The sequence below is a fragment of the Macaca mulatta genome, chromosome 2 (assembly GCF_049350105.2).
Source record: "Macaca mulatta isolate MMU2019108-1 chromosome 2, T2T-MMU8v2.0, whole genome shotgun sequence".
NCBI classification, from domain to species: Eukaryota; Metazoa; Chordata; class Mammalia; order Primates; family Cercopithecidae; genus Macaca; species Macaca mulatta.
The window spans coordinates 1,906,981-1,919,547 of NC_133407.1; the positions used below are offsets into that span (position 1 = coordinate 1,906,981).

The window sequence follows — 12,567 nt, forward strand, 5'->3', positions numbered from 1 at the left end:
CATTAAGGAAAAAATAATAACAATTCTACAGACACTACTGCAGATAACAGAAGAGGAAGAAACACTTCTCAATTTATTGTGAGGTCAGCATTAACATGCTACCAAAAGCAGAACATGACATTATGAAGCATTCCATGGAAGAGAGGGAACAACAACAAAAAAGCACCCAAAAACTGTAAAGCAAGCAGGACTGCCTGAGGTCAACAAAATTTCTATACTATCCCTCAGGGCTTTTCCTTAAATAGGCACTTTATTATAGGTGATAACTGAAGGAAGTGTTCCTCACATCTTCTAAAACTATTTTTAGGCTGGGCATGGTATGGTGGTTCATGCTTATAATCCCAGCACTTTGGGAGGCCAAGGCAGGAGAATGGCTTGAGCTTAGGAGTTTCAGATCAGGCTGAGCAACATAGCGAGATCCTGCCTCCACAAAAATAAAAAATTAGCCAGGCAAGATGGTGCACACCCGTAGTCCTAGCTACTCAGGAGGCGGAGGCAAGATGATCGACTGAGCCCAGGAGTTCAAGGCTAGCAAGTTTTTTTTTTTTTTTTTCCATGTTCTCTCAAGGTTGCAAGGACTACAGTGAGTTAATATTATGCCATTGCAGTCCAGCCTGGGCAACAGTGTGAGACCACATCTCAAAAAACACAATACAATACAGTACAACACAACACAACACAATAAAAATTTTGCTGGGTGTGGTGCTCACGCCCAGAATCCCAACACTTTGGGAGGCTGAGGCAGGACGATTGCTTGAGGCCAGTTTGAGGCCAGCCTGGACAACATATGGAGACCTCCGTCTCTACAAAAATTTAAAAACTTAGCTGGCATGGTGATGCACATCTGTGGTCCCAGCTACTTAGGAGGCTGAGGTGGAAGGATCGCTTGAGCCCAAGAGGTGGAGGCTGTAGTGAGCCATAATCACACCACTGCACTGCTGCTTGAGAAACGGAACAAGATCCTGTCTAAAGAAAAAAACAGGCCGGGCGAGCTGGCTCACAACTGTAATCCCAGCACTTCGGGAGGCCGAGGGAGGCAGATCACTTGAAGTCAGGAGTTCGAGACCAGCCTACCCAACAAGGCGAAACCCCGTCTCTACTAAAAATACAAAAATTAGCCGGATGCGGTGGTGCATGTCTGTAATCCCAGCTACTTGGGAGGCCAAGACAGGAGAATTGCTTGAACCCGGAAGGCGGAGGTTGCAGTGAGCCGAGATCACACCACTGCCCTCTAGCCCTAGTGACAGAACAAGACTCCGGCTCAAAAAAAAAAAAAACCCAATAAAACAAAACTATTTTTATCCCTACAGCTATCAAACCCAAATAGCCATGAAAACCTATGTGAGATTGCTGTATCTTTGCAAGTTCAGTCTCTTATTTGTAACTAATCTTGATACCAATTATCAAACATGTCTACCTAGTGACAGTACATTCTAGAAATTAAGTATAGAAATAAATTCTAGGAGGGACAGAGAGCCAGGCCCTAAAACTATATTAACCAATAATAACGCTCCACTATACCACAAGAGTTGTTCCAACAAAAACGAAAAACACCACTTCCGGCCGGCTATGGTGGCGTGTACCTGTAGTCCTAGCTACTCGGGCAGTTGAGGTGAGAAGACTGCTTCAGCCCAGGAGTTCCAGGACAGCCTGGGCAAAATAGCAAGATCCTATCTCCAGAACAAAACACAAAACACACAAAAAACCCACCACTTGCACTGCTGTTTAGACCTGGCTATCAGAAGCCCTCCCAGAGCTGTCCCTAAGGAAGTAGATCCCTCTACCACTGGGCTTGCCAGATCAGTCCTCCTGCTCAACCTATTCACATTGCTTCCTTCTAAATCCAGATCTGGGGGCATCTGCCTGCACTCTAGCTGCAAGACAGACTGGGAGGAGTATGAGTATCATGATTTCACCGAGAAGATAGAACTCTCAAATGGGAAATTGAGGAGGATATCTAAGATGCTATAGCCACAAGTGACAGTTGTCCACTAGTTCGATTATCATTACCATCTTAACATCAAACATTTTATGTAAGATGCTTATGACCAATTACATTTATTTTCCCATCACCACCTCCTAATTATACTTACTGAACGGGCACATTTTTTGGGGGGACTGCTAGAAAGTCCATCCAGTTGTCCATGTTCACCCAGAAATCCCGTCACTTGGTCCAAGAAAGAAGATACATCTAACTGGTGCCATTCTACTAGCTTCTGACCTAAAGATTAAAACCAGGATATATAAATATAATATCTATAATCTTTCTGAACATTCTCATTAAGTATCCCTTTCAGCATATGCATAATTAAAGTGTGCTGTAAAGACACATCCCCTCCACCAGCTTATGCTATAGACTGTCTTCATAACCTAGAAGTCACATCAATTATACTCACCTAACAGATTCCCACCCATCATGATAGAGCAACCATCTTATCTGCTGCTATCACTTACTGCCATTTAGGAAGAAGAGATTCAGAGAAAGCAATATTATATAAAACACAATTAATTAATAAAACCAGCTCCACCCTCTGCTTCTTGGGTGGGATCACAACTAGTATCTGGGCAATCTTAACATTTTAATGATTAAAAAAACTTAGGCTGGGCGCGGTGGCTCACGCTTGTAATCCCAGCACTTTGGGAGGCCGAGGCGGGTGGATCACGAGGTCAGGAGATCGAGACCATCCTGGCTAACACAGTGAAACCCCGTCTCTACTAAAAACTACAAAAAAAACTAGCCGGGCGAGGTGGCGGGCGCCTGTAGTCCCAGCTAGTCGGGAGGCTGAGGCAGGAGAATGGCGTAAACCCAGGAGGCGGAGCTTGCAGTGAGCTGAGATCCGGCCACTGCACTCCAGCCTGGGCGACAGAGCAAGACTCCGTCTCAAAAAAAAAAAAAAAAAACAAAAAACAAAAAACAAAAACAAATAAAAAAAACTTAAAAAAAAATTCCTTTAAAAAGGTAAGATGAATATATCAGTTATTCTTCAAAAGAACAGAACTGCACAAACATAAAATACTACCATCTCCCAATGTTGCCAGAAAAAGATGTCTTAACTACATACATCAATAGATGTTTAAATAATATAAAGGGGAAAAAAAACAGGAAGCCTTCACCTAAATTACTATAATTCTGAAAACAGATCCAGTCAAATATTAAAGATCAATTGAGATAACTGAAAGACAAGTGATAGGTTAAAAGTTGCACGCTGATATAAATCTTACCTGTCCGTGGGTCCAATATGGAAACATAGGGGAAATCCCCTAACTTATAAAACTGTATGTATCTCTGACCTTCCTCACTGTCATGATAAACCTGTTAAATCATTGATATAAAAAAAAAAGTCAGCCTCTAAGAAAAGAACCAACTATAACCTTGTTATATACCAACATCAATTAGCTCTCCAAATACACCTCTGGCATATGTATTAAGATCTCACTCCTACACAAAAGAGATAACGAAGGTCATCTGGTTCGAACTCCTTCAACTTCCTACTTTTAGCACCCTCTGGAAATTTACCATAAACATATCAATCCATTCCTCTTCCTTTCCCAGTTCAGATGAGGTATCCTTCTTCCCGCTCAAGTTATCTGTCAACCTATGTCATTCATAACTCTCAACCATATACATCTTAATAAATCACAATGTATTAAGATTATGGGCCGGTCGTGGCGGCTCACACCTGTAATCCCAGCACTTTGGGAGGCCGAGGCGAGTGGATCACAGGTCAGGAGATCGAGACCATCCTGGCCAACATGTGAAACCCCCATCTCTACTAAAATACAAAAAGTTAGCTGGGCATGGTGATGCGTGCCTGTAGTCCCAACTATTCAGGAGACCGAGGCAGGGGAATTGCTTGAACCTGGGAGACAGAGACTGTAGCAAGCCGAGATCGCGGCACTGTACTCTAGCCCAGCAACAATGCAAGACTCTGTCTCAAAAAAAAAAAAAAAAAAAAAAAAAAAAAAAGATTATGGCTCTGCATGGTGGCTCGCACCTATAACCCTAGCACTTTGTGGGGCAGAGGCAGAGGACAGCTTGAGGACAGGAGTTTGAGACCAGCCTGGGCAACATAGCAAAACCCCATCTCTACAAGAAGTTTGTTTTTGTTTTTAAATTAGCCAGGTTTAATGGTGTGCACCTATAGTCCCAGCAACTCAGGAGACTAAGGTGGGAAGATCTCTTCAGCCTATAGGGGTTAGAGGCTGCAGTGAGCTATGACTGCACCACTGTATTCCAGCCTGGGTGACAGAGCAAGACCCTATTTATAGAAAGAAAGAAGAAAGAAAAAGAGAAAGAGAGAAAGAGAGAGAGAGAGAGAGAAAGAGAGAGAGAGAGAGAGGGAGAGAGAGAGAGAGAGAGACAAAGAGAGAAAGAGAGAAAGACAGAAAGAAAGAAACAAACAAACAAAGAAACAAAGAAAGAAAAAGAAAGAAAGAGAAAGAAAGAAAAAGAAAGAAAGAAAGAAAAAAGGATTATAAGCTCTAGAGTTCAGCACTGTGCTAAGCAATGAGCTGCTCGATCAATATTTGTTGAATAAAATACAAGGAATTTTACCATTAAAATTACATTAAATTTAGGGGCCTGTAAAATATACACAGGCAAATTAATAACATTAATAGCATATCTTACAGTAGGGGAAAAAATTAAGTTCATTTGTAAGTTTTTATTTTCTATAACTTTCCACAAAATAAAAAAATTGAGCTGGCACGGTGATTCATGCTTGTAATCCCAGCACTTTGGGAAGCCAAGGGAAGCAGATGGCTTGGGCCCAGGAGTTCGAGACGAGCCTGGGCAATATGGCAGGACCCCATCTCTACAAAAAAAAAAAAAAAAAAAAAAAAACAAAAAACATTATATGGGCATGGTGGTGCATGTTTGTGGTCCCAACTACTCAAGAAACTGAGGTGGGAAGATCATTTGAGCCCAGGAAGTCAAGGCTAAGCCATGTTCATGCCACTGCATTGCAGCCTGGGTGACAGAGCAAAACCCTGTCTCACAGTAGGGGAAAAATGATACAAGGTCTCTAATCTTATCTCATTAGCTAGGAAGACTAAAGTGACATGTCTAAGAACACAGAATTAAAAAGTATCAAACCCAAGCTAAAATCTAAGTCTTAGCCAAATGCTTCCAATGACCTCAAGATCTTCTATACCTGCACTGTCTCATACAGCAACCACTACCCAGAAGTGGCTACTGAAGCACCTGAAATTTGGCTACTCCAAATAGAGAAGGGATGTAAGTATAAATACAAACCATATCTTGAAGACTTAACACCAAATAAAAGCAAATCATCTCATTATTTTTGTATTAGTTATACAGGTATATTGATTTAACCAAATATATTATTTAAATTAATTTTGCCTATTTTGATTAATCTTTTTTTTTTTTTTTTTTTTTTTAATTGAGACAGAGTCTCGCTCTGTCACCCAGGCTGGAGTGCAGTGGCCAGATCTCAGCTCACCGCAGCCTCCGCCTCCCAGGTTTACGCCATTCTCCTGCCTCAGCCTCCCGAGTAGCTGGGACTACAGGCGCTCGCCACCTCGCCCGGCTAGTTTTTTTGTATTTTTTTTAGTAGAGACGGGGTTTCACCATGTTAGCCAGGATGGTCTCGATCTCCTGACCTCGTGATCTGCCTGTCTCGGCCTCCCAAAGTGCTGGGATTACAGGCTTGAGCCACCATGCCCGGCCGATTAATCTTTTTTAACGTGGCTACTGGAAAAATTTAAATTATGTGTATAGCTTACATTATATTTCTACTGAACAGTACAGTTTGTTTGTTTTGTTTTGTGTTGTTTTGAGACGGAGTCTTGCTCTGTTGCCCAGGCTGGAGTGTAATGGTACGATCTTGGCTCACTGAAATCTCCACTCCCTGGGTTTAAGTGATTCTCCTGCCTCAGCCTCTCGAGTAGCTGGGATTATAGGCGCCCGCCACCACGCCTGGCTAATTTTTTGTATTTTTAGTAGAGACGGGGTTTCACCGTGTTGGCCAGGCTGGTCTCGAACTCCTGACCTCAGGTGATCCGCCGGCCTCAGCCTCCCAAAGTGCTAGGATTACAGGCGTAAGCTACTGCCCCCAGCCGGTTTTACCTTTTTTAAATGTCTTAATTCATTATAACCCAATTCCTTTCCCTCAACATCCCACACTACAAAAGTAAAATTCTACAAAACTTCTGATTAACTCTCCTTCTCACCTGCCAGAAAATGAAATGTTCCCGGATAATATTCTTCACAGCTTCGTTGCTCCACACGTCGCGGTTGAGGCACTGACAGGCAAAGTCTTGCACATTTTGAATGTTTATCATCAGCCACTTATTTTGCATCTGGCCACACTCTTTGGCCTGCAAAAGTAAAGTTACACATTTGTTAGAAATAATTTCTACTTGGTGACAGATGTTTCCATAGTTGTTCAGAGGTTGTCTTTCACTAAAAATACTAAGTTTTTGCCCAGATATAACATCTAGAGTTTTCAGTATTTATATATTCTATATATTTACTTTGCATATGCATGTATAACTATACTGTCCATTTCAAGCACTTCTCAAATTTAAATTAACTCATTTCTCTTTTATCCAGTTATCTGTTACAATGGCTGATCTTTTTCTTTCTTTCTTTCTTTTTTTTTCTTGAGACAAAGTCTAACTATTGCCCAGGTTGGAGTGCAGTGGTGCAGTCTTAGCTCACCACAACCTCCACCTCCTGAGTTCAAGTGATTCTCCTGCTTCAGCCTCCTAAGTAGTTGGGATTAAAGGCGTGCCCCAACATGCCTGGCTAATTTTTGTATTTTTAGTAGAGACGGGATATCAACATGTTGGCCAGGCTGGTCTCAAACTTCTGACCTCAAATGACCCGTCCACCTTGGCCTCCCAAAGTGCTGGAATTACAGGTGTGACCCACCATGCCCGGTAATGGCTAAATTTTTAATGTATGTTTAAACATCTTTACCCGAAAAGGATTCAACAAACTTAAGATCAAGTCACATAATTTTATTCTCTTGCAACCTCCATCAACAAAATTTTTTTTTTTTTTTTTTGAGACGTGTTTCGCTCTTATTGCCCAGGTTGGAGCACAATGGCACGGTCTCGGCTCACTGCAACCTCCACCTACTAGGTTCAAGTGATTTTCCTGCCTTAGCCTACCGAGTAGCTGGGATTACACGTCTGTGCTAACATGCCTAATTTTTTATATATTTTTAGTAGAGAGACGGGGTTTCACCATGTTGGCCAGGCTGATCTCGAACTCCTGACCTCAGGTGAGGCACCCATCTCAGCCTCCCAAAGTGCTGGGATTACAGGTGTGAGCCACTGTGCCCAGCCAAATATACTTCTTTTTAATGAAAGCAATTGGTGTGCATATTTTATTTTGTTTTCTTCAACATCATTTCTGGAACATTTTTAAACATCATATTAATCTTAATTATTAGGCATATTTGCTATATTGGAGAATCACCCTAAACATTTTAGTAAAAACTGCTGAGAGTTTTTTCTCTTAAGAGTTGTCTTCCTAGGAGCAGATTTCAAAAATTGGGATTACAAGGTCAAAGAATGTTTGAGAATGATCCCCAAACAACTCTACGATTCGTACCACAAATATCAATATATCAATCATTAGTGTGTGCCTTTTGCCTGTCAGTCCCTTGTCAGCATAAAGACCCATGAAATGCTGCTGAGTGGAAAACAATGGCAGAAAAGCAAATGAGCAAATAAATGCTGCCTCAAATCTCTGCCTAGGAAAGAACAGTGACACGAAACCACAGTTTTGGAATAACTTTATCCTAGAACAATATTCTTCTCCAAATCAGTGTGACATGGGAAAATCTTACGAATCAATGAATTTGGTGTAATAACAATCCAAGAACACACTGGACATCATTTTGTGGGTATTGAAAAATGTAAGACGGAGAATATCTTCTGTTTTAAGAAAGTTAACATCATCTCACAAATAGCATTTTTTGTATGAATCCCCCAGAATAAATTATTTTCTTTTTTTGTTGTTTACATTTTTTGTAGAGATGGGGGTTTCACTATGTTGGCCAGGCTGGTTTGGAACACCTAACCTCAAATGATCCTCCTGCCCTGGCCTCCAAAAGTCCTGGGATTACAGGTGTCAGTCACCCCACTCAGCCCCAGAATATATGATCTTCTAATATTTGCTTACTGATTCCATGGGTGAAAACCCAAGGTCTAAAAAGAAATATCCTTATATTGAGCCAGGAAGCTGCATTTAACTGGTCAAAGGCTTATTTTAAAATATACAAATATAATAATTTCTTGCTTATAGGAAGGAATATTTCCATTTACTTCCTTATAGGACAAAGATTTAAAAAGTGAATGATAAATGAATAATTAAGCTGCTTTAACTACAGAAACAGTATTTGAAAATAAACGGAAAAATGACCATACATTCTAGAGACAGACTAGAGAGCATATATTCCTATAACAGCATAAATTTACAGAAGTCTGCCCCAAAAACACTGACAAGAAAAAAATTTACAAAACTGAAAACGAATAAAGGTCCAGAGTTTAAAATGGAAGAGTCTTTTGTGTGTGTGTGTGCTTTTAAAAATTTGTTTACTCACATTCATGCTTTCATTAGCTCAGATTTATTCATTCAACAAATACTGAGTACTCATCATGTTTCAGATACAGTTAGAGACACTGAAGTTATAGCAGTTCTAAAACATAAAAATTCCTGCCTTCATGAGGCTTCCAATGGGGGAGAAACCTAATACTAGCAAAAGAAACTTGGAAATGATACTAACCACACTGAAGATACTGTTAAAAAGTTGTTACTGCTAAAAGGGAGGGTCCAAAGACACAATTTTCAAACAAAACAACAATATTGGGAGGGAATAAAAGAGTCTTGAATAGGCCGGGTGCAGTGGCTCACACCTGTAATCCCACCACTTTGGGAGGCCGAGGCAGGTGGATCACCTGAGGTCAGGAGTTCAAGACCAGCCTGACCAACATGGTGAAATCCCGTTTCTACTAAAAATACAAAAATTAGCCAGACGTGGTGGTGGGCGCCTGTGATCCCAGCTTCTCAGGAGGCTGAGGCAGGAGAATTGCTTGAACCTGGGCAGCAGAGGTTGCAGTGAGCCGAGATCGTGCCATTGTACTCCAGCCTAGGCAACAGAGTGAGACTCTGCCTCAAAAAAAAAAAAAAAGAAGAAAGAAAAGAAAAGAAAAGAAAAAAGAGTCTTGAATAAGTCTAGAGCGCTCATGTACAACCGAGGACTATACTTAATAATAATGTCTTATACACTGAAAATGTGCTCAGAGTAGGTTATTAGGTGCTCTTACCACACACATACCAGTAAAAAGACAATTATGGAAGGTAAGGATAGGTTACTTTGCTTGACTGTAGTAATCATTTTACTATTCTTCATGTTATACATCTTAAATATGTACAGTAGGCTGGAGCAGTGGCTCACACCTATAATCCCACTGCCTTGGGAGGCCAAGACATGAGGATTGCTTAAGGCAAGGAGTTCGAGACCACCCTGGGCAACACAGTAAGACCCCATCTCTAAAAAGATTTAAAATAATTAAATATATACAATTTAAAAAGAGAGAGTCTTAAAAAAAAATCTAAGTATACCAATTATGTGAGTCAAGGACTGGAGGTGAGAATGGGCCATGAGAAAAATAATCTCCTCATGGAAGAAGATTATCATGAAAGAAGATTACTGGAATCCTTGGAATGGATTAGGCTGTTCTGAATCAACATTTCAAAGCCATTATAATGGAGACCCCAGAGTAAAACAGTGGGAGACCAACATCTCTCCCAGTACCAGTCAGATCAGGAAGGCCGGGCGCGGTGGCTCACGCCTGCAATCCCAACACTTTGGGAGGCCGAGGTGGGCCAATCATTTGAGCCCAAGAGTTCCAGACCAGCCTGGCCAACACGGCGAAACCTCATCTCTACTAACAACACTAAAATTAGACGAGGGTGGAGGTGCATGCCTGTAATCCCATCTACTTGGGTAGCTGAGGCACAAGAATTGCTTGAATCAGAGGTTGCAGTGAGCTGGGATCATGCCACTGCACTCCAGCCTGAGCAACAGGGCAAGACTGCCTCAAAAAAAGAAACGAAAATGTACGATTTGAACAAATTTAGTATGTTTCAGTAAATATATATGCATAAAGTCAAGAAGAAAATATATTAAAATATACACAGTACTTTTTTATGGAAATGGAAATTACAATTTCATTTTTCCTTATTCATTTTATAAATTTCAATGATTTGTCTAATTTGAATAAAGTTAAATGTAAACAATATATAAGTTTAATCAGAAAAATGTTATATATTGCCAGGCGTGGTGGCTCACTCCTGTAATCCCAGCACTTTGGGAGGCCGAGGTGGGTGGATCACCTGAGGTCAGGAGTTTGACACCAGCTTGACCAATATGGTGAAACCCTGTCTCTACTAAAATTACAAAAATTAGCTGGGAGTGGTGGTGTGTGCCTGTAGTCGCAGCTACTTGGGAGGGTGAGGCAGGAGAATCGCTTGAACCCAGGAGGCGGAGGTTGCAGTGAGTCGAGATCACGCCACTGCACTCCTGCCTGGGTGACAGAGCAAGACTCTGTCAAAAAAGAAAAAGAAAAAGAAAAAAAAAATTAGTTACTAAGTAGGCTCTTCTTCACATTTTCGGCTACATATTTTAACTTGCATTTATACTAAATACTTTTGAAATTAACAAAATACTCTTAGGGCTAGGTGCACATGTAATGGGATACCAATTTAAAATGTGGGGTTTTTTTTCTCTCATGAAATTAGAAATATTGGCCGGGTTCCGTGGCTCACACCGGTAATCCCAGAACTCTGGGAGGCCAAGGCCGGTTGACCATTGGAGCTCAGGAGTTCAAGACCAACCTGGGCAACATGGCAAAACCTCATCTCTACAAAAAATACAAAATTTAGCCAGGCATGGTGGCATGTGCCCATAATCCCAACTACTTGGGGGGCTGAGGTGGGCAGATCACTTGAGCCCAGAAGTTGGGGCTGCAGTGAGCTTAGATCGTGAGGAAGGGAGGGAGGGAGGGAGGGAAGAAGGAAGGGAGGGAGGGAGGAAGGAAGGGAGGGAGGGAGGGAGGGAGGGAGGAAGGAAGGGAGGGAGGGAGGGAGGGAGGAAGGAAGGAAGGGAGGGAGGGAAGAAGGGAGGGAGGAAGGGAGGGAGGGAGGGAGGGAAGAAGGAAGGGAGGGAGGGAGGAAGGGAGGGAGGGAGGGAGGAAGGGAGGGAGGGAGGGAGGGAGGGAGGGAGGGAGGGAGGGAAGGAGGAAGGGAGGGAGGGAGAGAGGGAGGGAGGGAGGGAGGGAGGGAAGAAGGAAGAGAGGGAGGGAGGGAGGGAGGGAGGGAGGAAGGAAGGAAGGGAAGAAGGAAGGGAGGAAGGGAGGGAGGGAGGGAGGGAGGGAGGGAGGATTACAGAAATTATTCCTATTCTTTCTACACAATATTCTTTCTGGCACAATCACGATTTCATCAAGGCTAATTGAACTGTTTTAGGCCCTGTGGACACAACAGTCAAGAAAACGAAGTCCCTGTGTTCACACAGCTCACAGGACGGTGGGGAAAGAAGACAAAGGAAACGTTCCCTTGCCCAGGTCAGACCATTTGGCCTCAGTGTTTGGCTCACTCAGCTGGTTTTCTTGACTGTGCCAGCTCTTTCCAGCATCAGTATGTCCACACTGTATTATCTACTCTTCCCTCAGACCTCCCCACCGTTCGTATTCCCTCGCTTCACTAAGGTTTCTATTCATATCTCACCCTTTCAGAAATCTTCTCTAATCTTCCTAATACAGTCCTTTCTCCTCACAATTACAAACACATGTGGAACCTATGAAATCAACCTGGCTTTCAATTTAGCTGTAAGAAGACACAGAATTTGGCAACATGGACACATCTACTTGCAAAGGACGCTACAAATTTCCAGATGCTTAACTCAATTCAGACCACACACATAAAATGGCCCTGAACAAACAAAAACCAGCCCCCCTCTCTCCTTCCCTTATTGTATTTTATTCTCCTTCTTTTTCTTTTTCTTTTGAGACAGGGTCTCACTGTGTTGCTGAGGGTGGAAGGCAATGGCACCACCACAGCTCACTGCAGCCTCAGCCTCCTGGGCTCAAGCGATCCTCCCACCTCAGCCTCCTGAATAGCTGGGACCACAGGTCTGCACCCACCATGTCCAGCTGATTTTTTTCTATTTTTTTGTAGAGACAGGGTTCCACCATATTGCCCAGGCTGCTCTTGAACTCCTGGGCTCAAGTGATCTACTCCCTTCAGCCTCCCACCAAACTGCTAGGATTGGTACAGGCATGAGTCACTGCGTCCTGGCATATTTTATTCTTTCTCCAAGCAACTACTATAACTTGAAATGAATGTCACACTCTCTCTCCATCAAAGATACACATATGTATTCACGGTTATTATATATGTGTTTGTGTATGTTTGTTTTACATTGTTTATAGTCTGTTTCTCCTACTAGATTATAAACACTACAATGGCAAGGGTTTTATATAATTTACCACTATCTCCCTGTGGCAGAAACTGCTTATTGGTACCAAACT

At 42.2% G+C, this 12,567-nt stretch overlaps 1 protein-coding gene across 2 annotated transcripts in view; it reads right to left on the reverse strand.

The window, feature by feature from the left end:
- Positions 1–12,567, reverse strand: part of UBXN7 (UBX domain protein 7) — an 81,543-nt gene that overhangs the window by 13,484 nt on the left and 55,492 nt on the right. For both annotated transcript variants that reach the window (XM_077991133.1, XM_015132580.3), the window contains 3 exons: positions 6,193–6,339; positions 3,223–3,313; positions 2,094–2,221 (listed from right to left, as the gene is read on the reverse strand). In XM_077991133.1, coding sequence (XP_077847259.1) covers positions 2,094–2,221; positions 3,223–3,313; positions 6,193–6,339 — 366 coding nt within the window. The remainder of the gene's footprint in view (positions 1–2,093; positions 2,222–3,222; positions 3,314–6,192; positions 6,340–12,567) is intronic.